This window comes from Nycticebus coucang, chromosome 2, assembly GCF_027406575.1.
Source record: "Nycticebus coucang isolate mNycCou1 chromosome 2, mNycCou1.pri, whole genome shotgun sequence".
Taxonomy (NCBI): Eukaryota; Metazoa; Chordata; class Mammalia; order Primates; family Lorisidae; genus Nycticebus; species Nycticebus coucang.
Window position 1 is genome coordinate 80,483,052 of NC_069781.1, and position 27,585 is coordinate 80,510,636.

General features: G+C 38.3%; 1 protein-coding gene across 2 annotated transcripts in view; it reads left to right on the forward strand.

Moving 5' to 3' along the window:
• Nucleotides 1-19,266, forward strand: part of CFAP95 (cilia and flagella associated protein 95) — a 90,746-nt gene extending 71,480 nt beyond the window's left edge. The window contains exons 5-6 of one of the 2 annotated variants that reach the window (XM_053565198.1): nucleotides 733-790; nucleotides 18,991-19,266. In XM_053565198.1, coding sequence (XP_053421173.1) covers nucleotides 733-790; nucleotides 18,991-19,173 — 241 coding nt within the window. In that variant the 3' untranslated portion in view covers nucleotides 19,174-19,266. The remainder of the gene's footprint in view (nucleotides 1-732; nucleotides 791-18,990) is intronic. The other variant, XM_053565208.1, reaches the window with a different exon arrangement.
• The last annotated feature ends 8,319 nt before the right edge of the window (nucleotides 19,267-27,585 follow it).

Consider the following 27,585-nt stretch of genomic DNA (forward strand, 5'->3'; position numbering starts at 1 on the left):
ATTGAGGAATGTGGTATAGCCTTCCTCTATTACTGTGGATTTGTCATTTTACACTCACTTAGTAGCTGTCTTAGTTACCAAACTGTCTGTCGTGGTGTTGTAGTGCTTGTGTTCCAGTAACCCGTATTTTACCTAATGATGGAACCAAAGGCAAGATCAGTGGCATGAGTAATTCAGATATGTCAAAAGAGAAGCTGTAAAGTGCTTTCTTTAAGTGAAAAGGTGAAAGTTCTTGATTTAAGAAAAGAAAAAAATCATATGCTGAGGTTGCTAGAATCTATGGTAAAAGTTGAATCTCTTATCCATAAAATTGTAAAGAAAAAGAAAAGAAATTCATGTTGGTTGTGCTGTTGCACCTCAAAACTGCCAAAGTTGTAGCCATAGGGCATGATGAGTGCTTTGGTAAGATGGAAAAGGCATTAAATCTGTGGGTGGGAGACATGATCAGAAACATGTTCCAATCAAGGGCTCTCAGGGTCTGTACTGTCTGCTATTTCAGGCATCCCCTGGGAGCTTGGAACACATGGCCCCAGGATAGGGAGTGCTTCTGTAATTGAAGGAGGTGGCGGATAATACTGTACACAGAGCCTGGGAGGATTGTGGGGTTTAAAAATTGTATTAGGGCCAATCTTTCCTAAAATGTTTTTATTTCACATGAAGTATATACCACTAAAAATTTAAAATACCTTTTTGAAATTATTAATTTCTCAAACACTGACTTATCCCTCTTAGGTTTACATTGACAACATACTGTGAAAGCTATCCTCCACCATATGAGTATCAGCCAAGTGTGAGTACAAGAGCCACATTGTAATATTCCTGTACTTAAAGTGATTCTTTGCATTTAGTGTAAGTAGCCAAACTTAAGAAGAAAAAATAAATGGCTAAGATTTATGATATTTTATTTTCATCTAGAGATATTAGGTGTTTGCTAGAATGTTTTATGGTTATGATTTATGTTTTAAAGTTTATAGATTTCAGGGATAAAATATTGGCATCTCTAAAATGTATTAGTCACTTTCTTCTTCATTGTATTTTATTGTCCCCCCTTCCTGAATTCAATTTATCTGGAATAAGAACCTACTTTTCTATTCATTTGTATTGTATCAACACATAAAATTAAGTGGCTTAATTTAGCTCTGGAAATGTGTATGTTAATAAAGAGTCCAGTTTATGAGTTGAATATATTTGTACTTTAAAAATTATGCAACGGGAACAAAACAGGCAACTTTGTGTTTGCTTTTTTCTTGAATTCTCAGCAATTGCCACAGACATGGATAGGAATAGGAGACTTAGTTGTTTTTTTTTTATAATCAACTTTTAATTTATTTATTTATTAAATCATAGCTGTGTACATTAATGTGATCATGGGGCACCGTACACTGGTTTTATAGAACGTTTGACACATTTTCATCACACTGGTTAACATAGCCTTCCTGGCATTTTCTTAGCTATTGTGTTAAAACATTTATATTCTACATTTACTAAGTTTCACATATCCCCTTGTAAGATGCACCGCAGGTGTAATCCCACCAATCACCCTCCCTTCGCTCATCCTCTCCCCTCCCTCCCCTCCCTCTCCTTCCCCATATTCTTACGTTACAACTGGGTTACAGCTTTTGTATGAAAGCCATAAATTAGTTTCATAGTAGGGCTGAGTACATTGGATACTTTCCCTTCCATTCTTGAGATACTTTACTAAGAAGAATATGTTCCAGCTCCATCCATGTAAACATGAAAGAGGTAGAGTCTCCATCTTTCTTTAAGGCTGCATAATATTCCATGGTGTACATATACCACAATTTATTAATCCATTCGTGGATCAATGGTCACTTGGGCATTTTCCATGACTTAGCAATTATGAATTGGGCTGCAATAAACATTCTGGTACAAATAACTTTGTTAAGATGTGATTTTTGGTCTTCTGGGTATATGCCTAGTAGAGGAATTATAGGATTGAATGGCATATCTATTTTTTGATCTCTAAGTATTCTCCAAACATCTTTCCAAAAGGAATGTATTAATTTGCATTTCCACCAGCAGTGTAGAAGTGTTCCCTTTTCTCCACATCCATGCCAACATCTCTGGTCTTGGGATTTTGTGATATGGGCTAGTCTTACTGGAGTTAGATGATATCTCAAAGTAGTTTTGATTTGCATTTCTCTGATGATTAAAGGTGAACATTTTTTTTTTTCAGTTCTGTTTTTAACTTTTATTTATCCCTGTACGTTTCTTTCAGGGTTGTTTCTTTCTTTCTTTTTTTTTTTTTTTTCTTGTTGGGGATTCATTGAGGGTACAATAAGCCAGGTTACACTATTTGCAATTGTTAGGTAAAGTCCCTCTTGCAATCATGTCTTGCCCCCATAAAGTGTGACACACACCAAGGCCCCACCCCCCTCCCTCCGTCCCTCTTTCTGCTTTTCCTCACCCCCATAACCTTAATTGTCATTAATTATCCTCATATCAAAATTGAGTACATAGGATTCATGCTTCTCCATTCTTGTGATGCTTTACTAAGAATAATGTCTTCCACTTCCATCCAGGTTAATACGAAGGATGTGAAGTCTCCATTTTTTTTAATAGCTGAATAGTATTCCATGGTGTACATATACTACAGCTTGTTAATCCATTCCTGGGTCAGTGGGCATTTAGGCTGTTTCCACATTTTGGCGATTATAAATTGAGCTGCAATAAACAGTCTAGTACAAGTGTCCTTATGACAAAAGGATTTTTTTCCTTCTGGGTAGATGCCCAGTAATGGGATTGCAGGATCAAATGGGAGGTCTAGCTTGAGTGCTTTGAGATTTCTCCATACTTCCTTCCAGAAAGGTTGTACTAGTTTTCAGTCCCACCAGCAGTGTAAAAGTGTTCCCTTCTCTCCACATCCACGCCAGCATCTGCAGTTTTGAGATTTTGTGATGTGGGCCATTCTCGCTGAGGTTAGATGGTATCTCAGGGTTGTTTTGATTTGCATTTCTCTAATATATAGAGATGATGAACATTTTTTCATATGTCTGTAGGCCATGCGCCTGTCTTCTTCAGAGAAATTTCTCTTCAAGTCCCTTGCCTAGCCTGCGATGGGATCACTTGTTCTTTTCTTGCTTATACGTTTGAGTTCTCTGTGGATTCTGGTTATTAAACCTTTGTCGGAGACATAACCTGCAAATATCTTCTCCCATTCTGAGGGCTGTCTGCTTGCTTTACTTACTGTGTTGTTGGCTGTGCAGAAGCTTATTAGTTTGATCAGGTCCCAGTAGTGTATTTTTGAAGTTGCTTCAATTGCCCGGGGGGTCCTCCTCATAAAATATTTGCCCAGACCAATTTCTTCAAGAGGGCGGCGCCTGTGGCTCAGTGAGTAGGGTGCCGGCCCCATATGCTGAGGGTGGCGGGTTCAAACCCAGCCCCGGCCAAACTGCAACCAAAAAAAAAAAAAAAAAAGCCTGTGGTCCCAGCTACTCGGGAGGCTGAGGCAAGAGAATCGCTTAAGCCCAGGAGTTGGAGGTTGCTGTGAGCTGTGTGAGGCCACGGCACTCTACCGAGGGCCATAAAAGTGAGACCCTGTCTCTACAAAAAAAAAAAAAAGAGTTTTCCCTGCACTCTCTTCTAGTATTGTTATAGTTTCATGTCTTAAGTTTAAATCTTTAATCCAGTGAGAGTCTATCTTAGTTAATGGTGAAAAGTGTGGGTCCAGTTTCAGTCTTCTACAGTTTGCCAGCCAGTTCACCCAGCACCATTTGTTAAATAGAGAATCTTTTCCCCACTGAATGTTTTTAACTGGCTTGTCAAAGATCAAATAACGGTAAGTAGCTGGGTTAATCTCTTGGTTCTCTATTCTGTTCCATACATCTACCTCTCTGTTTTTGTGCCAGTACCATGCTGTTTTGATCACTATCGATTTATAGTATAGTCTGAGGTCCACTAGCGTGATTCCTCCTGCTTTGTTTTTATTTCTGAGTCATGTCTTGGCTATTCGAGGTTTTTTCTGATTCCATATAAAACGAAGTATTATTTTTTCAAGATCTTTAAAGTATGATAGTGGAGCTTTAATATGGATTGCATTAAAATTGTATATTGCTTTGGGTAATATGGACATTTTAACAATGTTGATTTTTCCCAGCCATGAGCATGGTATGTTTTTCCATTTGTTAATATTTTCAGCTATTTCTTTTCTTAGAGTTTCATAGTTCTCTTTATAGAGATATTTCACATCTTTTGTTAGATAAACTCCCAAATAGTTCATCTTCTTTGGCACTACTGTGAATGGAATAGAGTCCTTACCTGTTTTTTTCAGCTTGACAATTGTTGGTATATATAAAGGCTACCGATTTATGGATGTTGATTTTGCAACCTGAGACACTGCTGTATTCGTTGATCACTTCTAAGAGTTTTGTAGTAGAATCCCTGGTGTTTTCCAGATATACAATCATATCGTCTGCAAAGAGCGAAAGTTTGATCTCTTCTGACTATATATGGATATCCTTGATCGCCTTTTCTTCCCTAATTGTGATGGCTAAAACTTCCATTACAATGTTAAAGAGCAGTGGAGACAATAGGCAGCCTTGTCTGGTTCCTGATCTGAGTGGAAATGATTTCAATTTAACTCCATTCAATACGATATTGGCTGTGGGTTTGCTGCAGATGGCCTCTATCAGTTTAAGAAATGTCCCTTCTATACCAATTTTCTTAAGTGTTCTGATCATGAAGGGATGCTGTATATTATCAAAAGCTTTTTCTGCATCAGTTGAGAAAATCATACGGTCTTTGTTTTTTAATTTGTTTATGTGCCGAATTATACTTATGGATATATGTATATTGAACCAGCATTGACACCCTGGGATAAAACCGACTTGGTCATGATGTATAATTTGTTTGATGTGTTGCTGGATTCTGTTTGTTAGGATCTTGTTGAGTATTTTTTGCATCTATAGTCATTAGTGATATTGGTCTATAATTTTCTTTTCTTGTTGGGTCTTTTTCTGGTTTGGGGATCAGGGTGATGTTTGCTTCATAGAACGTGTTGGGTAGTCTTCCTTCTTTTTCTATATTTTGGAACAGGTTGAGTAAAATAGGTACTAGTTCCTCTTTAAAGGTTTGGTTAGAATTCTGACGTGAAGCCATCTGGTCCCAGGCTTTTCTTTTTAAGGAGATTTCGTATGGTTGATGCTTTTTCAGAACTTGATATTGGCCTGTTCAACATTTCCACTTGATTCTGGCTAAGTCTTGGAAGGTGACGTTCTTCCAAGTATTGGTTAATTTCCTTCAGATTTTCATATTTCTGAGAATAAAGTTTCTTGTAATATTCATTAAGGATTTTTTGAATTTCTGAGGAGTCTGTTGTTATTTCGTCTTTGTCGTTTCTGATTGATGAGATTAGAGATTTTACTCTTTTTTTGCTGGTTAGGTTAGCCAAAGGTTTATCTATTTTATTGACCTTTTCAAAAAACCAACTTTATGCTTCTAACACTCGAATTTAATGAATGCTTGTATTACATTTATTGAATACAAAAAATATTTTAAATCATAATAACAGTGGTTGGTTAAATAACAAGAATAGTGATTGAATACTAACATAGAAGTTACCACACACATAAACAAATGTATGACTGACAAAGGAAAGAGACCTTTTATTTACTTGCTACAGACTTCAGCATGTGGCCTTAGCATAGACACAGTTCACGATTCATTCTACCTCCCATGCATTTTTTGAAGAAATATGGAAATATTTGGATATATATTACTTCAAACATTGTACATGAATTAAGACTTTATTAATTTTGATATTACGGTCTCTTAAATTTGCGTAATTCTTGTAATGTGGGACAGCATTACAGGAAATAAATGGAATGCAGATTATCACACCATATTTCTAGCCATACCTAAGAAAATACAGATTATTAGGAAGCTAAGAAGGTGTTTCCAAGGAGAGAAATGGAAGAGAATCACACACTATTTCCTCTGCACTGCACCTCTTACACCAGAAGCTTATTACAGCTCATCTCAATTTCAATTAAAGATCCTTTCCCTTAAAATCTTTCCCATTTTCTCCGAAGAAGGTGCATTAGAGGATTGGTCCAAGGCTGGCTGTTTGGTATGTGAGCCTTTGCGACAAGGAAGAAATAAGCTGAGGACAATGGTAGGAAGTTGACAGCACACACTCAGGAAAAGAAAAGAAAAGAATGAGTTCAGTCATGAACCAGCAAACTCAGGATGCGCAAGGGTCAAAGGAATGAAGTGTTGATTAACAAAAGAACAAATATGACAATAGTGTGAGGGAGTTGAAGAAGAGGCAGTAATGATGAAAGAGGGTAAATTGGAATTCATTATTTCAGAGGTAGGACAATTCTGGGGAATGACAGAGTGTAGGGTGTGGCCTTGGCAGTAAGTTTCTAGAGTGGAATTAAATTCATTGACTTTGGAAGGTGAAGGAATGGTAAACCAGAATGTTGGTTAGATACAAAATGTAGGTGTTGGAAATTAACCTACAGAAGGGTGGGATCAAAGACTGTTGAGTCAGATGTCCAAGCCCTCAGTGAACTTCAGGGAGCACCTTGGAAGCCAATGTGTCTTCCTAACCTTGTAGCTACCTTTTGTGTACATCTGGTTCATCCGTATTGAGTGTGAAGTGCTCTTTTGTTTTTCTAAATAGAGCTGCCTTTTGAATTATTTTCATACATGATATTTTTAAAAAGCCCCCAGTTACATCTTGCTCATTCAGAGATAGAAAACTGAGAAAGCTTTTAATAGATAATTATGTTTTAGAATTGGTATGCATCCCAATTGATCACAGGGGCTCCATGTTATTTTATATTGAAGAAGAGAAACTGTATCTGTTTTGACAGTTTTTGCCAACAATGGCAGGGACTCAGTGCACTGGTACAGACATAGCGTTGTTAAAATGTTGATATTTATGTGCTGGTTGAAAATTAGCTGTGATCTCAAGTCTCTCAGGACCCTGCAGGCCCAGCCCCGCCCTGGACTCCCAGGACTCAGGGTTGTTGCATGCTGATTTTCCTGGGCCTTACACGTTTGCCTTCATGGGCCACTTCTTCCACTAAGAAAAAAGTTAAACTATATTTTATAACTGAGTTGGTATAAAGACAAATATAATCAAAATTGAATTATCTGTTTTTTAATTCAAAGATTATTAAAGAATATATTTCTTAGGCTATATTTCTCAATTGCATTTTATAAAGAATACCCATCTTTTCCCTCTTCTTTTATACTGTTTGAATCATTACCTATTTTTGACTATGTTATTTTATGGCCATGCAATATGATCATATTATTGTTAATCCTTCTTAAATTATTAGCAAATAGTAATGGGTATTGTTATGTCAGACTAAATCGCACAATATGCTTTTTTTCACCCCTGGGAAATAATCCTGAACTTATATGCCATATTTTAAGAAAAATTTCCTGTATAATAGTTGCCATTGATTTCCACCCTGAGATGTTTATGGATATTATATTACTAGCATCATTTTCTGGCTTAACCACAAGTTTCTATTATTTGATAGAGTTTGTTTTTCAGAGTGGCATCTGCACTTTTTTTTTTAGAGATGAGGCCTCACTGTGTCACCCAGGCTGAAGTTTACTGGCCCGATAAAAGTTCATTATAAATTTGAACTCCTGGCCTCAAGGAATCCTCCCATCTTGGCCTCTCAGAATGCTGGGATTATAGGTGTGAGCACCAGCATATCTGAACATTTTTATACAATAAAATACATAACATAAAATTTCCCATGTTAACCTTTTTTGAGTGTGCAATTCAGTGGCATTAAGTACATTCATGTTATTATTATATTCATTTTTAAAAGTTCTGATTTTAAAAGAAACTAAAACCTGGGCCACTAAAAGTATCATGGGTCTGTGCTTCCTGTGTCTGCTGGCTAAACTGGTTCAGCCTGTGAACCTCCTAGAAGCTGGGTCAGGACTTGGCTGACCAGGGACCTCTAGGATTCGCCCAGTTGGCCTGGGTGATAAATACTCCAGGTATCATCCCAGATCAAAATGCAGCTTGGCTAGAAATCAGAGACGGGAGTGCAGGCAGTATCATTAGGAACCCTTTATAGTTTAATTAGGCTCTTTCACATAAAAGAAATTTCCTGAGGGCCGTAATTTCCTTTACTTTTCTGCTTCCCAGAAAGGATGCCTAGGAAAGAAGACAGAGAAAGAATGGGCTTGCTGAAAAAGAACAGGCTGAGGCTTCTCTACAAAGCCGCTGTTGTTGGAACTAGATCAGCTTTCAATTCCCAGTTGTTTTGGTGCCTTCTTTCTGACACTTTGCTCTAGTTTGTGTCTCTGTTGTCTGCCCCACTTTAATTTCTGTATGGACAGTCTTTTAATTTTCTTCTTCTTTACTTTGGTTGTTAAAAAAAATCATAGCAAGAAAAGTTGTGCAAATCCATCTGGCCACATAGAATAATCAGGCATAAAAACCTTTAGTGTAGAATAAAGTGTTTTGCCAATTTTTTCCTCTGGAAAATTAAGGCTAAAACTTAACTAAGGAATGTTGCAGACTTCCTAATGTATCTTCATTACTTTCATTCTAGGGCTACTTTTATTAGTACTGCATCTGAATATATCTACTGTGTAATTTTCTTTGTTTTTTGTTCCATTAATGTTCTCATTCACCATGCAAAAGAATAATTGCCATTTGCTGAATATTCTTGTTTACCTTATCATATATACTATTGACTGAAATGAAACAAGTGAGAGTTTTAGAATCTTCTGCAAATAAGGTAGTGGTAGGAGGTGGAATTGGAGAAGAGGAAAGGGGCCATGTGGTTGTACCTAGTATTTTATAATCCATGCTGGAGTGTTCCATAATGCTACGGCTAGTTAACTGTGGAACCAGCTCCCTTGGCAGCCCCTACAATCCCATGACTTGGGTTCTGGAGGAGAGGGTGGCCTTTCCAGCCTAAACATCTTGCCTGAAACACCTCAGTGTACATTGTCCATATATGTGCTGACCTTATTGTATCCATGAAAGCATGGTTTTGTATAGCTTAATAGGCAAACAGTTCCGGTTCTGAGTCTCATATCATCCTGCCAACACTAAGAACCACATTTCCTAGGCGCCAGCTTCAATCTCAGAATCTGCTGGTAGTTGCTTATATGGCTCCCTAGAGCTCCGGTAGTTTCCCCAGCTGATTGAAATACAATAGAATTTGCCTTATTGGTTAGAGCAGACAATGCAGTTGCTGGCAGATGGGTGGCAGGAAAGAAGAGAGGAAAGATGGATGAAAGGAAGAGAGGAAGGGAGAGAGGAGAGAAGAAATAAAGGGAGGGAGAGAGGAATGAACTTATACTTATTGTCTGCCATGTTCCGGGCACTGGCTTGGTTATCTCACATGTCTTTAGCTGACTTAATCCTCTCAATTACCTGAGGAGAGCAACCTATTGGAATTATATGTTGAGGATCCCATGTCCCAGAGAGGTTAAGTATTGGTAATAACAACAGATAAGTGTCCAAAGTGGACCCAGCTCTGACTCCAGACAGCATGTTTTTAGCCAGTTTGTACAAACATGATTCAACAATTATATACTTAACCTTTGTAGGTCTTGGTCCTCCCACATTCAGATTAGTAGGTTGGACAGTATGATGGTTAATTTCACGTGTCAATGTAGCTAGGCTATAATGCCCCATTTAGTCAAATGCTAGTCTAGATGTTGCCATGAAGGTATTTTGTAAATGTAACACTTATAACCAATTGACTTTAAATATCAATAGATTATCCTCAATAACATGGGTGGATCTCATCCAATCAGTTGACAACCTTAAGAGCAAAAATACTAACGTTTCCTGGAGAAGAAGGAATTCTGCCGTGAGACAGTAATAGAAATCCTGCCTGAGTTTCCAGCCTGCCAACTTGCCCTATGGATTTAAAACTTGGCAGCCCCTACAATCCCATGAGCCAATTTCTTAAAATCAATCTTAATTTCTGTCTCTCTTATACATGCATATATTCTCTTGGTTCTATTTCTCTGGAGAACCTGACTGATAGACAGAATGATCTTTAAAAGCTCTCTGGCTCTCAAATTCTACTATTTGATTTGATTTGATCTCATTGATCCTGTGCCATTGAAATACACATTTATTTGTGATCAAGTAATCTTTTTGATTAACGATTTGGCAGACATTTAATTCAAGTCTACTCTGAAATTAGGAGATAAATATTTTAACTTTCTGAAATTGCTCATCATGTATATCACCAATTAGAGAGAAATGATAGGGTCTCAAATCTCAGGAAATTCAGATTCTGAGGATTTATTTTTAATGCTGTGGCCTTTTAGTGGGAAGATACTCTGTTTCTCTTGAAACTTTATTTTTGCTTATATTGCCTTCTGAATTTATACAGTTTATTAACCACAACCAAACTTTAGTTTCGAGAATTTGGGATTATGAGAAATTTTATTTTCTTCCTTTTGATTATCTTTAATTGTAGAGAGGGAAAAAAAGTTTTGAAAATTGGGAATCCTAGACCTCAAATTTATACATAACCCATTAATTCTCACCATTATAAACCTAAGACAGTGGCAGAGGTAAATGTCCTCACATAATATGGCCTGAAGAATAAGAAAAATGATATTTCTGTTTTACTTGATTGAATTGATGCCACCAATCAAAATGTGTGCATTAGAAAGAAAAAAATGTATTAGTAGTGAATGTTTAGTAGCAGGTTGCCTGGTTTTTGCTTCTGGCCATAACTAATGTTTGTGTGATTTTCATCTTTAAACATCTGCTTATTCTCTGAAGTGCTTATTTATGTAGCTCTCCATATTTTTCTTTATAATGAAACCTTAGTATGTTGATTGGATTCATTAATGGTACAGATATATTTATACCCACAGCCTAAACTCCTTTGTACCTTCCATGGCTGTTTTCCTCTGGTTAAGAGTCTCATGTTCTATGAATACCTGTATTTGTTACAAATACTTCGCCCTCCTAAAATTTTATCAAATAACTAGGGGTAGTAAATGTTTCTTAAATACACAACAAAAATATAGTCCATATTGATATGGCCACATTTGCCGATTACTCTCGTTTGTGATGCAGTCACAGAGAGAAAAACTATCTAGTGGAAGTAAAATCTTTGAAATTTAGTGGAGGAAATAAATGAGGGGATCTGTCTGAGATGATTGTCCTCTACTGGTCCCCAAGGTGGATAAGGTGGATTTGGCTATAGAGGACTTGCCTTTCTCCTCCCACACCCTCTGCATGTGTCCTTAGAATATAAACTTATCAGTGAAAGGCAGGTCCTCAGTCAAGTGCAAGTAAGATACAAGTGATAAAGACTTTTATCCATGATATATACTGAAAATAGTGAAACAAAATATCTCAGCAATTTACTTTTATATCTGCTTTCATTCCATCCTATGTGACATTCACATAAATAAGCCTTCTGCCCAAATACCCTTTTAAAGAGTAAATGGAATACCAAAATGAGCATATTTATAGGCATCCTAGGGAAGAAGAGTCTTTCCTGTACTCACGCCAGGTGGCTAATAGCTGTCTTTAATGGTAGACACAAGGCTAGTTTGCAGTGACTGATTTGGTCAGGAAACATAATCCATTATGCATTTTTATGGATGATCTGGATGAAGAAATTGAGACTATGTTTTCAAATTACCTTATAATATTAAATTGGAGTTACTGATGTTCTAGAAGGCAGGCCTGAAACTGAAAATGACCTTGAAATATAAAACAATCCCAGAAAATGAAAGATCCTAGAAAAAAAGGATAAAACCAAATAAGAATAGGTATTACCAAAGATCAGGAAAAAACTTTGGTAAAGACTGGGTATACAGTTTATTAAGGAACAATAGTGTCGTTTTATTCTGAAAAAAGGTGCGGATGGTGCTTTGAGGGTGTAGTACCCATTGGTGGGGGGGGTGGTGGAGGTGGGGCAGCATCTAAGAGCCCATCATTTAAAGATACATTGACACATTTTACTGATGGAAATGGCAAAACCCCTTCATAATGAGGGAAGGTCAACTGGGGGAACTACTCATGAAGAGAATCCTCTTTTAATGTCCTAACGTATCTTGCCATGATCTGTTAAAGAAAAAGATAAGAAAGAGAAGAAAGCTTTCTTGGCCAATTTTCCCCAACAGTGATTCTTTGGCCGTAAGGTTAGAGCTTTCTGTTTCTGCAGGGCCTGTTTTGCCTTCAGCGTTCCTTTCTCTGACACTTTTTCTTTTCCTCCTTTTACCAGCATGATTTACTGAATTTCCTCAGCCCTCTACAGAAGCACATTTAAAGATAACTGGAAATGGATTAACCCTGCTGTGTTCTGTCAGCTCGTCTCCCTCTCATATTGTTTTAGAAGTTGCCGATTGTTGGCTACCACTGCATTCTTCAACCTCCCTCCTGCTTCAGAACCTGTGGTGTTGCAACTCTTTCTCTTTCTCTCTCCTCTGTCCTCCATGGCTTCTTTATGGAGCCAACCATGGCCATTTCCAACATCTGGGCCCCAGAACCCTGCTCTTCTAATTTTATACAACCTCAGGCAACTCATCTGCTCCCAGGGCTCTGCACCCATCATCTTTTGGAAGTAAACTTCATTGTTATATAATTTCAAACTTAGAGGAAACTTTCAAGCATTGCACAAAGAGCTCCCACATAATGTTTCCACAGAGTGACCTGTTGTTTACCACAAGAAAATATTCTAGACACCTCATGCCCCTCTACCTCTAAGTAGTTCAATGTGAATGTCCTAAGAGCAAGGACATGTAGCTGTAGTGCAGTTTTCAACCTCAGAGAAATGGACACAGGACAATTGTGTAATCCAAAGTCCACATTCAAATATCATCCAGGGCCTCAAAACATTCTGCACAGCTAGTTCTCCCCCTGCCGATGATCACTGCTGTGCAGAGGGCAGTGACTTCTCTCCAGACCATCTGTCCCACAGCACCACCTTCCAAAGAAATATTTTGTACTGACGTCATCTCAAATTTAAAATGTCTAAAATGTGACTCATCATTTTTTCCCCCAAACAAGTCCTTTCCTATCTCCTGTCTGTCTTATTCTTGTTAGCGTTATTCTGACTCTCCCAGGCATCCAGGTTCAAAGCTATGAATAATCTTTGGTTCATTATCCCCAGTTTGCCATGTGAGCTCTAAGTTCTTCCAAATGACTCTTTTCAGTATGGTTTTGCCTGAGCCATCGTGCTCTAATGCCCACCCACTCCTCCCCACAGACAATTCTTCCAATTACCCTTAGTTATAAGTACCACGCACTAACCGATTGTGCCACTGAAGCTCCCAGTTACCCTTAGTTATTTGAAGAGCTCAGAAAAAAAAAAAAAAAAAAAAGAGCTTGCAGTGCTCATCTTATCTTTAAGTAAACTTTGTCACAGCTCAGTGTCTGTGTAGCATCAAATAGTGGGCTAGCCAACAGCAATGTGGTAATTCACAAATCTGTTTCTGTATATAATTTCTAAACATTTCTCCCATCCCCACTAAATAAATGTTTCACAAATAAACATTTGAGCAAAAATAATTTTTTGTGCAAAAATTATGTTAGGGTGTTGAAAATATCTGTCCACAACTCATATATGCAGAGGAAATATACGTGCATCTAACTGGTAACTAGCCTTCTTCCTGAGCCCACCAGCAGTGGGAAAACACTGAAAGTTTAATCTTTCTAAAGCTTAATCTGATCCCTTAATTTAAATAGTTCCTATAGGAAGTGTTTAATTTCTCTTGAAGAAAACTCTCATTTTCTCAGAGATCCTGTTCCATCGCCTGTGTGCAGAAAGGAGGTAACACAGTAGAAATGAGACTCATATTATCCTTTTAACCCCCTGCTTACAATGATGACCCTTGGCTACATCTAGAAAGTTGGCTTTCAGGATAAGGATTACCTGATCAGAACAGCTCCCTGTTTATTAGTGTAAACAATATAGTTTGTGCTGAACACCTGCTGGAAGTCTGAAATTTTGGTACATACGAGGCAGAGGGTGCCTCGGAGTAAAAGCCCTGGGCACGGAGTCTCTAATGAGCTCCCCAGCAGACAGCACTTCACAACCCACTGTTGTGGGAATTACACTCACCCTATGTGACTCCACTGGGAGAGGTCTCTGGGAAGTTTGCTCTGGCTCCTCTGGCTGTTAGTCCATACACCTTTCCTGTGCTTTGTATTCTTTTTCTGTAATAAATCATTGCCATGCATACATTGTACAGACAGTCCCCAACTTACAATGCTTCAACTTACCATTTTTGACTTATGTTGGATTTATCAGGGTATGAAGTGCATTGCAACTTAAGATATTTTCTACTTGGATGGATTGACTGGGACATAAATGCACTGTAAGTTGAGGAACTTCTGTTTCTGTGTGTGTGTATAAAAAATATCAAACCTGGGGGTGGTCTTGGGAACCCCAGTACACCCTACTCTTCTCCCTAATATCAGGAGAAACATTGCATTTTCTAAAAATAGCTGCAACTTGTGCTCTCCCCCATGTGCTCTCACAATGAGACTTTGAACACGTTTCCCATTGAGAGGAGGTGTCTGGGTTCTCTCCTCGAGAATCTGGGTAAGCCCGTGTAGTTATCCCAGCCAGTGGCTGCAGCTGAGGTTCAGCAACAGCCAGCATTAACTACTAATCAGAATGAGAAATGTTCCCAGCCCCTACCCCTCAACTCACCCCTGACTTTCAAGTCCTCCTAGCTGAGCCCCCAGACATTGTAGAGCAGAGAGATGCTGCCTTTGCTGTACCCTGTCCAAATTCCTGACCCACAGAATCTGGAGGCAGAATAAAGGCCTATTTTTGTACATGCCTATGTGGGTGCAGGGTGGTTGTTATGCAGGAGTAGTAATGGCATCTTTCTACATTGGCAACAGATGGATTGAAAGATGTGACTCAGCATCCTGATGTCCTGATGACAGAGGGGAGAGCAGGGTTTTGCATGTGGTGTTCTGTGCCTGTCCTGGTCTCTGGGGTGATATCTTTAGTCCACATGGTTGCTGTTTCCCTTGCTGGCATCAGTGACTAAACTATGTGGACTCTGTAATTAGCAGTCTTTGTCTCTTTGTCTCTGGGCTTGATCAGAGCCCAGAAGGCATGTCTGGGATGAGTCGGCCTCATTGCCTCTCCTGTAGAAGTAAAAGAAGAGTCATTGTAGACTCCACTGGAGCCTTCTGTGACTCTTACTCAGTTCCAGCTCCAATGTTCAGCACTGCAGCCACTGTTTGCATCCCCCTCTGCAGATATCCAGCTATTTCAGGATCTTGTCTATGCCATAGGATACCCAAAGCGGCTCAAGATAGATGAATTTTAGAGGCCTCCCTACCTTACCATGCTGGGGAAAGGAGAGGGCAGTTAATGATGTGATCTAGTTGGAGGGTTCTCAACATAAATAGGGGCTGAGAAACCCCATGTGTCTTCTTGCCACCATTATCATTTATCTAATGCATTTCCCTCTGACAAGTTCAAAGGGACTCTGCCTGATTCAAGTCCAGGGATGGGAAAATAGGGAAATACATCTTTCTGCTTACCTTCCCCCTTGTGTTTTCCTCCCCACATAGACTCTTCCTTCTCTCCCCTCTCTTCATTCCAACTCTTCTGTTTGTCTTCATGGCAAAGGGGATTCCTCTATGAATCTGGAGAACTCTATCATCTGAGTCTCCCAGACTGGATCACTGATGTTCTAAAATCCTCAAAACTGTGAGTTGGACCACAAGGCTATTGTCTTGCTCAGAAACTATTTTGTATGTTAGAAGTTGATACTACTTTGCTCTGTGGTTGGTTGGCAGTTTTCTGAAACAAAGGGCAAATAGGTGGTTACATACACCAAAAAGGGAAAACATACTAATAATTTTTCAATTATTACCTTCTTTATTGGTTTGAGCAGTCACCAAACTGTTTGCTTATCAAGATGCCCATCACCGTGGGAATGAACTGCAGTCAATATTAAGATCCTTGAAGGCTATTCTTGGTGCACCTGCTTTTTTTCTACTCTGTTTCATGCCTTTTGTATTAAACTTTGGAAGGCATACTTGCTCTGCTTTCTTATAATAATTATGTCCTCCAGGTTTCTAGTAATTTATCTTAATTTTTGGATATCTACTTTGTTCACCTATTTCATATTTGTATCCTCCTGATTCCCAGTTGTACATTTAGTCACAAATTTACTGTTTGCCACCACTCCTCCTATTTGATGTGCCCTGTTCCCTTCATTATGACCTATTTCCTTGCTCTGATTCCAATATTGCAGGTTATTCAAGTATACATTGGTTAAGATGCTTTTAGTGAGATGCACAAAACCCAGCTCAAACTGGATCAAACAATAAAAGCAATGTATTGGGGCGGCGCCTGTGGCTCACCAGTCCCATATTCTGGAGGTTCACCACCTCGGTTTAAACCCAGCCTCGGCCAAAAACCACAAAAAAAAAAAAAAAGCAATGTATTGGCTCATATTTTTTTAAAAGTCAAATTTCAGGAAGGGATTGGTAGAGCAGTGCCACCATGTTTCTTGCTGGCTTTCAATTCTGCCTTTTATGGTGATGTTGGGATCATGCTAGACTGACTGTAAGAGGGTTGCCAAAAGCAACATGGACTGGATGCTTCTTCATTTGTCTAATAGTGGAAAAAGAGCTTTTTTTCATGCAAATCATTGAACAAAATGTCCTGGGCTTTAATCTGTTTGGAAAAATTCCAGTCACATGCCTAACCCTGAACCTGTCACTATCATTTAGAGTAGGGTGAGACTATCCTGATTGTCTCAGGTCAATGAGATACTGCCCCTAGACCTGGGACTGCAGTCAATGCTACTCAAACTGTGTGGTTGCCACATGCTGGGAAATGAGAGAAGTGGATTCAGGAGTGAGCTGGAGCCAGCTCTTCACCGTGTGCATGAACCGATTATACTCATGTATTCCTCAGTGTCCACTGACATCATGCTGGTAACTCGAAGTCAGCCAAGTAGGAGTATTTACACCACAGAAATTGGCAGATGTTACGCTTTTTTATTTTTTTTTTCTGCAGAGCTGGTTTATTAATACAGCACTGATAATGGAGAGTGACCCAGTGTAACATGTGTTAACAGACAGCAGCCTCTTACTAGTTTTTCTAACTTCAGAATTGCTCCCCAAATGCATTTGCTCTTTTTAAAATAACAACTTTGCTGAGATATAATTTCACATATCATAAAATTCACCCCTTGCAAGTGTCCAATTCAGTGATTTTTAGTATATCCACAGGGTTGTGCAATCATCACCACAATTTCAGAACATTTTCATCACCCCCCAAAGAAATCCCATACCCATTAACAGTCACTCTTCATCTTCCTGTTCACTGGAAACCATTAATCCACTTTTCTGTCTCTGTGGATTTGCCTATCGTAGACATTTCATATAAGAAGTCATATAATACATGGTCTTTCTGTTTAGCTTCTTTCACTTAGCATAAGGCTTCCAAGTTTCATTCATATTGTAGCATGTATCAGTATTTTGTTCCTTTTGTTGCCAAATAATATTTTATTGTATGTGTAGACACATTTATGTATCCACCCAATGGATGGCCTCTGAGTTAATAGAGATCCTACTCTAATTAGGGTTCGGGAATCCACACCTCACACCTCTGGCATCAGAAGTTTGCAGTACTTTTGCTGCCAGAATCATTTTTCTAGAATAAGACTTAATCGTCTTGTCACTCACCTCAAAAAGATAAATCCTCCTCTCTGCCCATGAAATGTGTAGATTTTCATTAGAAGCTCTATCAGTTTACAGCAGGGCTAGGAGGGAGAAGACCCCGCCTTCCTCTGAGATGGCAGCTTGCACTAGTGACACCCAGCCGATCACCCCAAAAGCCCAAAGAAATAGCCAATGACAAAAGCTAAAGCCCAAACTATATAGAATAGCGCCAAAGATATTATGTAGCTTTATGGTCTTATAGTTTACATTTCTTTCCATCTCTTGACTATTAAAAGCTTTGTGAAACTTATAGAGAGACAAAAGGTTTTACAATCAGGCAGACAGACCTAGTTTATATTCCTGGCATCGTCACTCACTTACTACCTTTCTTTAAATTCTCTTCTGAGATTTTTAAGCAAATCATCCTTTCTTATATGTAAAGAGGGAGTAATAATTCCCATCTCAGATCCCTTTTTATGGATAAAAAGGTATAAACACTCAAGTACTGTGCCCAACTCATAATAGGCACTCAATAAATAAATGGACACTTTTTATGGTTGAACATATGGTTAAGATTTCAATTATTTTCAACAAACCAATCTAAGATCTGAACTACTTTGGTGTTCTCTCATTGTTTTATAGCTTTGGTGATTTAATTTCAGTATTGTCTTAGTGCTTTAAAATTAGAACCAATTTAAAGCAGGAATTAGACAATCACTTAAAAGGCTTTACTTTCCATGTCTGCGATCACCCATGGTATAATCTGAATCCATATTTCCTTTGGGAAATGGTCAATGATAATGTCTCATTTTATTACAATGTAGTTTTTATGAAGTAGCCTAAGGATAAATATCCTAAAGTCTATACTGGGTTATGTTGAGGTAAATATATCATTAGAATAAATATTAAAGCTTTGCATTTCCCATTGTCATGGGAAGTATGACTTTGTAGCAATTATTGAATATACCCCCCAAGATATTATTCTTTGGAATAGTCATAACTTATATTTTAAGAAAGGTGTTGAATTATAGTTAAGTTGTAATTGTTTTGGTCTTATATAGATGATCATAAGATTTACATTGTTCTTTATGGTGTTTGTAGTTTTTACATGTATAATAATTTAACTTTTAGTTTTATAAATAAAACAACCACAAACTAGACTCTTCTTTCGGTATTTGAAATACTTATAAATGCAATAGCCATTTCGTTCCATTGAAGTGTTTGTTATTTGAGAGACCAAATTAATCAATTGTTAAAAATTAATCTTTGATCATAAGAATAATATATTAAAAATCAACTTTTGACGATCACTTCCTTTTAATTCAATGTTATTTCTTATTTCCTTCCCATAGGGTTATCCCTGTCAACATGTATATTCCATAGTCCACAGAAAATGCCGTTCTCAGTTCACAGATCTCGATGGTTCCAAAAGATTTGGCATCAACACTTGGCATGATGAGAGTGGGATTTATGCTAATTCGGATGTAAAACAAAAGTTGTACCCCTTGACTGGTGGTCCTATTGTACCCTTTTAAAAATAATGTATGAAATCAGAGTCTCTGACTAATGAAAGAAGAATAGAAGCAACAGTTAATGATTTTCTATCTTAATAAATGCAATGTAAATGTCACTATACTGGATTCCAACAAGCACACAATCTTATATTCGAGACCAATGCTTACATCCTTATTTTCATAAGATACTCTAGTATTTTCCAAAGTTTAGTTATACATACCACTGTGGATATATCACACACTTCTAGGTAGTATTTGGTGGAATTTAATTTAGTAGACTGTGCATTTCTCATAATAATTATTACAAAAGTGCATAACACTAGCATCATTAAGCTTATGATATTTAGGGTGTGGCTAATTATAAAAAAGTAAGCCAATTTAAATTCCTTTTAAAGACAAGTTTTAAGTGAATAAAAATATAAGTGGCACTCAGATTTAACATAAAATTTAAATGGCCAAAATTTGGGAAACACTGGCTTTATGATACTGTTGAGTACAGGGATGTTTTTAGTGGGAGATGATGTCTATTTCTAGGTTTTGATTCATTGTGGCAGCTAGCTGTCCTGCAGATTATTTCTTCAGTGTGACCTTTTTTTTCCTTATTCCAAGATAAGACTTTTTGAGTGTATGAGATAACAGAGATGCAGACAGAATCTTTATGAAATTTAGGGATTTCATGGGAAATTCAGTCATCTAATGTTCAGTTTGGAAGAAATCTTAGCCCTGTTTTGATTCACCCTCTCATTTTATAGATAAACAAACAGAGGCCTGCAGAGGTTTCATTAGGGTGCTACATTCATCAGCTGGTGCTGCCGTAACTATACATCATACACTGGGAAGCTGAAACAGCAGACATTTATTTTCTCACAGTTTTGGAGACTGAAAAGCCCAAGATGAAGGTGCTGGCAGGGGTTGAGTTTTGGTGAGGGCTTTCTTCTTGGCTTGCAGATGAGCATTTTCTCACTGTGTCCTCACATGGGAGGAAAGGAGTGGGTAGACCTCTTTCTCTTCCTTTTTTTTTTTTCTTTTCTTTTTGAGACAGGGTCTCCCTTTGTTGCCTGGTCAAGAGGGTAGTGGGATGATAGATCATTGCAACCTCAAATCACTGGGCTCAAGCAATTCCCTGCCTCAGCCTCCCGAGTTGCTGGGACTACAGGTACCTTTCACCACGCCTGGGTGATGTTTCCATTTTTTGTAGAGATGGGGTCTCTCTCTTGTTCAGGCGTGTCTTGAACCCCTGGTCTCCTAAAGTGCTAGGATAATAGATGTGTTCCATCTTGCCTGGCTTCCTTTCTTATTCTTTTGATATGTATTATTTGCTTCTTCTTATAAATCTATATCCCTATTGGATTAGAGCCTCACTCTTTTGACTCATTTAACTTCATTTACCTCACAAAGACTCTCTCTCCAGATAGTCACATGGCAGGGTAGGTCTTGAACATGTGAAATTGTGGAGAACAAAATTCAGTCCACAGCTGTTGCTCAAGGTTTTAGAAATAGCAGATTCTGATTGATCTTTGGGGTACATTAAAGCTTTTATTTTTTTTTCTGATGATGTATTTATTTGTTCAACTTAGGCTTCATTTAATTCCATGTCTTTCTTTATTTCCTTGTCTTGCCTAATTGTATTGGCTAGAACTTCCAGCACTATGTTGAATAGTAAAGGTGACAGAGGACAACCTTGTCTGGTTCCAGTTCTAAGAGGAAAAGCTTTCAGTTTTACTCCATTCAGTAAAATATTAGCTGTGGGTTTGTCATAGATAGCTTCAATCAGTTTTAGAAATGTGCCACCTATGCCTATACTCTTCAGTGTTCTAATTAGAAAAGGATGCTGGATTTTATCAAATGCTTTTCTGCATCTATTGAGAGGATCATGTGATCTTTATTTTTGCCTCTGTTAATATGGTGGATAACGTTTATGGACTTGCGTATGTTAAACCAGCTTTGCATCCCTGGGATGAAGCCTACTTGATCATGATGAATGACTTTTTTGATGATAAGCTGTAATCTGTTGGCTAGGATTTGTTGAGAATTTTTGCATCTATATTCATGAGTGAGATTGGTCTGAAATTCTCCTTTTTGTTTGGGTCTTTTCCTGGTTTTGGTATCAGGGTGATGTTTGCTTCATAGAATGTGTTGGGGAGGATTCCTTCTTCCTCAATTTTTTGGAATAATTTCTGCAGTACAGGAATAAGCTCTTCCTTGAAGGTTTGATAGAATTCTGGTGTGAAGCGATCTGGACCAGGGCATTTTTTGGTTGGAAGATTTTTTTATTGTTTCTTTGATCTCAGTGTTTAAAATTGGTCTGTTCAGGAGCTCTATGTCTTCCTGGGTAAGTCTAGGGAGAGGGTGTGATTCCAAATATTGATCCATTTCCTTCACATTGTCAAATTTCTGGGCATAGAGTTTCTGGTAGTATTCAGAGATGATCTCTTGTATCTCTGTGGGATCAGTTGTTATTTCCCCTTTATCATTTCTGATTGAGGTTACTAGAGATTTACTTTTCTATTTCTCATTAGTCTGGCCAATGGTTTATCTATTTTATTTATTTTTTCAGAAAACTAACTCCTTGTTTCATTAACTTTCTGAATGATTCTTTTGTTTTCAATTTCATTGATCTCTGATTTGATTTTGGATATTTCTTTTCTTCTACTGAGTTTAGGCTTAGATTGTTCTTCTTTTTCCAATTCCATAAGATGGCTTGTGAGATTGTTGATGCGCTCTCTTTCTGTTTTTCGAATGTAGGCATCTAAAGTGATGAATTTTCCTCTCAAAACTGCTTTTGCAGTATCCCCCAGGTTTTGGTAGCTTGTGCCTTTATTGTTGTTATGCTCAAGGAAGTTAATGATTTCCTGTTTTATTTCTTCCTGCACCCATCTGTTATTTAACAGAAGATTGTTTAATTTTCATGCCTTTGTGTGAGGTCGAGCGTTTTTGTTAGAGTTGAGTTCCACCTTTAGTGCCTTATGGTCTGAGAAGATACAAGGTAAAATTTCAATTCTTTTGATTCTGTTGATATTTGTTTTGTGTCCCAGGATATGATCAATTTTGGAGAATATTCCATGGGGTGATGAGAAGAATGTATATTCTTTATCTTTGGGATGCAGTATTCTATATGCATCTATCAAGCACGGTTGTTCTAGGGTCTCATTTAAATCTCTTATACCTTTGTTTAATTTCTGTTTAGAGGATCTGTCCAGCTCTGTAAGAGAAGTGTTAATGTCCCCCATTATTATGGTATTATCAGATATCATATTGCTCAGACTGAGTAAGGTCTGTTTCAAGAATCTGGGAGCATTTAAATTGGGCGCATAAATATTTAGAATTGAAACATCTTCTTGTTGTATTTTTCCCTTGACCAATATAAAGTGACCATCTTTGTCTTTTTTGACTTTAGTTGCTTTAAATCCACATGTATCTGAAAATAAGATTGCAAATCCTCTTTTCTTCTGAATGCCATTTGCCTGAAAAATTGTCTTCCATCTCTTGACTTGGAGCTTTAATTTGTTTTTTGAAGCCAGGTGTGTTTCTTGCAGACAGCAAATGGATGGCTTGTGTTTTTTAATCCAGTCAGCCAATCTATGTCTCTTCAGTGGAGAATTCAAGCCATTAACATTTATTGAGATAATTGATAAGTCTGGTAGTATTCTATTCATCTTATTTTGTGAGAGTCCATTGCTTAGTTTTATCTTTTGCATCAGTATGGGGGTTAGGTTCTGTCCTTTAATTTCTGAGTTCTTACTTTGCTGCTGATCCATTGTGGTGTTCAGTGTGCAGAACAGGTTGAAGTATTTCCTGTAGAGCTGGTCTTGTTGTGGCGAATTTCCTCAATGTTTGTATATCCATAAATGATTTGATTTCTCTGTCAATTTTGAAGCTTAGCTTAGCAGGGTACAGAATTCTGGGCTGGAAATTGTTCTGTTTAAGTAGATTAAAGGTAGATGACCATTGTCTTCTTGTTTGGAAAGTTTCATTAAAGAAGTCTGGGTCACTGTGATGGATTTGCCCCTGTAGGTCAACTGGCGCTTACTCCTGGCAGCTTGGCAGAATCTTTTCTTTTGTCTTGACTTTGGACAGGTTCATCACAATGTGTCTTGGAGAAGCTCGGTTAGAGTTGAGGCGACCTGGGGTCCGATATCCCTCTGAAAGCAGTGTGTCAGAATCTTTTGTGATATTTGGGAAATTTTCTTTTATAATATTCTCTAGTATGGCTTCCATTCCTCTGGGGCATTCTTCTTCCCCTTCTGGGATTCCTATAACTCGAATGTTGGAAGGCTTCATAAAGTCCCATAATTCTGACAGTGAACGTTCTGCTTTCTCTCTCTTCTTTTCTGCCTCTTTTACTATCTGAGTTATCTCAAGAACTTTGTCCTCTACCTCTTAAATTCTTTCTTTTGCATGGTCTAACCTATTGCTGATACTTTCCATTGCATCTTTAAGTTCCCTGATTGACTGTTTCATTTCCTTCAGCTCTGCTATATCCTTTTTATATTCTTCATATCGTTCATCTCTTATTTGATTCTGTTTTTGGATTTCCTTTTGGTTTTTTCCACTTTATTAGCAGTTTCCTTCATTGTTTCTATCATTTCTTTCATTGTTTTCATCATGTATATTCTAAATTCTCTTTCTGTCATTCCTAACATTTCTTTACAGGTGGAATCCTCTGCAGTAGCTACCTCATGGTCCCTTGGCAGGGTTGTTCTGTTCTGGTTCTTCATGTTGCCTGGAGTTTTCTGCTGATTCTTCCTCATGGGTGATTTCTTTTATCTGTTTCCTTGCCCTAATTTTCCTTTCACTTCCTCTTGCTCTTTAAGTTCTTGTGCCTGTGGACTAAGGGTTAGATGAGTCCTTTTGGTACAGGACCAGAAGGGTGAGAAGGTTGAAGAGCAAGAAAGGGATGAAAGAAAGGAGGACTGAGTGATAAGAAAAAAAAAATAGAGAAAGGAGAGGGGGTGGGTAAAGGAATATTGACAGAAAGAAGAGAGGCACAGAAAGAGGGAGACAGAGCAATATAGGTGTACGGTAGGGTACTTTGACACAACCTTTAAAAAACCACCTTCTGGGGGTGCCCAGTTGGGTGGGTCCCTTGAGGTCAGCAGCTCTTTGCTAACCTGATCCGACACAGTACCCCACCTCCACCAAGTAGAGAGGAAAGACAAAAATGCTATAAATCAAACCAAAACAAGCAAACAGAAAACTTTACAGGATAAAATTGGGTGAAAAACCAAATAATAGCGGTAGAAACACTAGCAAAAATGAAGTTCTAGTTATTAAAGAAGGCAGCAATGGGAAATTATAATCAAACTAGAAAAATTGAGAAAGAAAAGAAGGTTGAAATTAAAAAACAAAACAACATCAAAATAAACAAACAACCAAACCAAAAAAAAACAAAACAAACAAAAAAAAACACAACCAAAATCAAAGCAGTATGTATATGTTGTTGAATATTGTCCGGGCAACATGTGGTCTTCTGGGGTATGAGATGTTAATCACAGTTCTGATACGACTGGAGGCTGCTGATTTCTCAAACCCCAGCAGGTAGACACCCTAAAACTCTCTTCAGCCCACTTAAAAGGCACTTTGAACTTGTAAACTTGCTGAGCAGAAGCTTTCCCAGGAAAGTGCTTGTCGCTGGAATCACTGCTGAAGTGGCTATCCACTTACCCAGTGTGCCAAAACCGGTCTCACTCTGCCCCTGAGGGTGGGCTGCAAGGCAGCTCAGACCCCACCCTTAGGCTACTTGGTCGCTGGGTTACCAGCTCCCACCCGATTCTAGCTCTGCAACCCTGAGGGCGGAGCTTGCCGGGGCAGATGGCTCACAATGGCTCCCTGTGACCCAGAGCCAAACACTATTAGCTCCATCTGGCTCAGCGGCTCAGACTGGGGCCCTAGACAATGGCCAAAGTTCTCCACACTCCCGCTCAGGCTCTCCCCAAGGCAGTTCAACTGAGTGCCAAGTCCAAAGACACCAAAACAGTTCACAGGTAAGGCCTTTCCGGTTTGCAGTCTCGCTGCTACTGAACTTACAGTTGCGGGTGGGTTTAGACCAATTGAACACACGCGACCACTTGCCAGTTTTCCACTGTTTTAGTCCTCCTCTTGGGGTCCAGAAGTCTCTCACTGACTCCCTGTATCCTCACAGGGGTGATGATAGGCAGATCCCACCAGCCAGAGATGCCTGGAGTCCTATCTCCCCAGACTCACGGTGCCTAGATGCAAGGAAGCTATTACTCGGCCACCATCTTGCTCTCCTCTCTCTATTCTACATAATTTTAATTCTTTATATATTGCCTTTTCTAGTAAATATCTACCTAGGATTACTTTTCTTTCTGCAGACTACAAATTCAAGTTTAAATAACAGTCATTAACATATTGGGGGTAAACCTCTACTCAAAGGATGCAAATCTGGGTGTTAGCGTCATCTGATGATTTTTTATGTGGGGAAAAAGATTTAGTGGCCACATCTGAATGCTGCATGGTACTTAGAAAATAAAATAAAACTCACATTCTTTAGCAGGAATCTTATACTGTCATAAGGACTAACATCACATTTTATATGAATATCCTGAGTCTGCTGTTAGAAATCAGTTTTGGTTTGAGTGAGAAGCAGAATGAAATAACAGAGATTGTATTAAAACTAGTCAAGTAAGATCATTCACTGAAATAAAGATTAGAGAAAGGGCTTTCCCCCACACTCCCCACATATTATTCAGTTGCCCTCAATCAGAGAATGTCAGACTCAATGAACTCCATAATATTACTCTGAAAACTGAATCTTTTAAGCCAAAGTATTTTATATTGATATGGATTTCTTTAGGTAACTGCTTTAATAGTTCATCTCACCAGTATCAAAGTATCATTTCAAACAAGATAATTGGAATTCAGTTTTCATTATTGGAGAATTGGAGAATATGAATGGGATGTGAATATACTGTCTCCTGACTCATTCACATGTGTGCTTTTCAGAATTCCACCAGAATAGATGGTGTTCCACACCAATAGATAGTGTTCCAAAATAACACCATCTATTGTGTGTTTATAAAGTTAATGAGATCTCTGTTTATATTTCATTCAAATTTGATCAATACTTTTCCTTTGGCCTTTATACATTGTTCATGGACTGAAGGTGTGAAACCACCATGGCAGAGGGCAGACTGCTGGGAGAAGGAAAGATTGATGGGCAGATCTTAAGCAGATAGATCATGGCAGTGGTCCTTGAGGTAAGTTTGGACTTCAGAAAAGTTTTACTTAGTCTTTGCAATGTTTTAAAAAATTAAACAAATTGACCAATTATAAATTAGGACATTTTACTTAAAAAGCTGGATTTCCCTTTCCTTGAAAAAATGGCAGGTCTGACAGCACTAGGCCACGCTTCCATACAGTAATAACTAGCAGAGCAATCAGGAAGGGGAGGCCTCTTTAGAAGGAGACCAATTTCATCATTTTGCTTCACTTTATCCACTTACGGAGGCATTGTGACCCCTAACTAAGGAGAGGTGGGATAAATGTAAAATAGTAAGTTGTGTGGTGAAAGGAAACTGGTGGTAGAAAAAAAGGAAGCTGGAAGCCCTGGTGACCGGGGGTAGAATGGTGAAGGCAGAGGCTATGTCCTAATTGTTGGGATATAGCGAATCTGGTTCAGTTCAACTGGAACCAAGATCCCAGGGTAGATGAGATAGAAAATAGAGATGGAGAGTGGGTTAAAGTCATTTCTTTAAAAATATAGAATAGAGAAACCTCAGACCAACTGGTTTATACTTGGACTCCACTTGAGATGAAGGAGGAAGTAAGAATATAAGGCCCAAGCCCTGGGACATGGCACTGGCCCATCAAGACAGGAAGCAGCTCCCAGCCAGGTCAGTGGCTTATCAACAAAGGAAAGTCTATCTTTAGATGCCAATGTTCCAGAGGCACAGGAAAATCCCATATCTGCAAAGTCCTTCCCTTGAGATGTAGAGTGTAAGTGTGGGCTAGGAGAGGCCATGGAAGTGCCTGGTACTGCCACTGTCAAGAATGGAGCAGCAGGAACATTTTCTCTTAAAAATGTTCAGACTACCAGCTAACTTTATTTCCCATAGAGCAGCAGGATAGTTTGCAGATTGCTGGAAGCCCACTCCAAATAGCCAAGAATAAGCACGAGGCAAAGTTGTACTCTAAAGTGGAAAACTCAAACAAAATCTAATCTAATTAGTGTTCCAAATATTAAAGTCTTGCATGTTATACAAATATTATAACAGCTTTATTGGGATATGACTCAAATACCATAAAATTCACTCTATTAAAGTATATAATTCCAATAAGTCATAGCATATTCACAAGGTTGTGCTGTCATCACTACAATTTTAGAATATTTTCATTACCCCTAAAAGAAACCCATATCCATTAATGGTCATTTCCGATTCCCTTCCAATCCCCTTGGTCCTAAGCAACCAC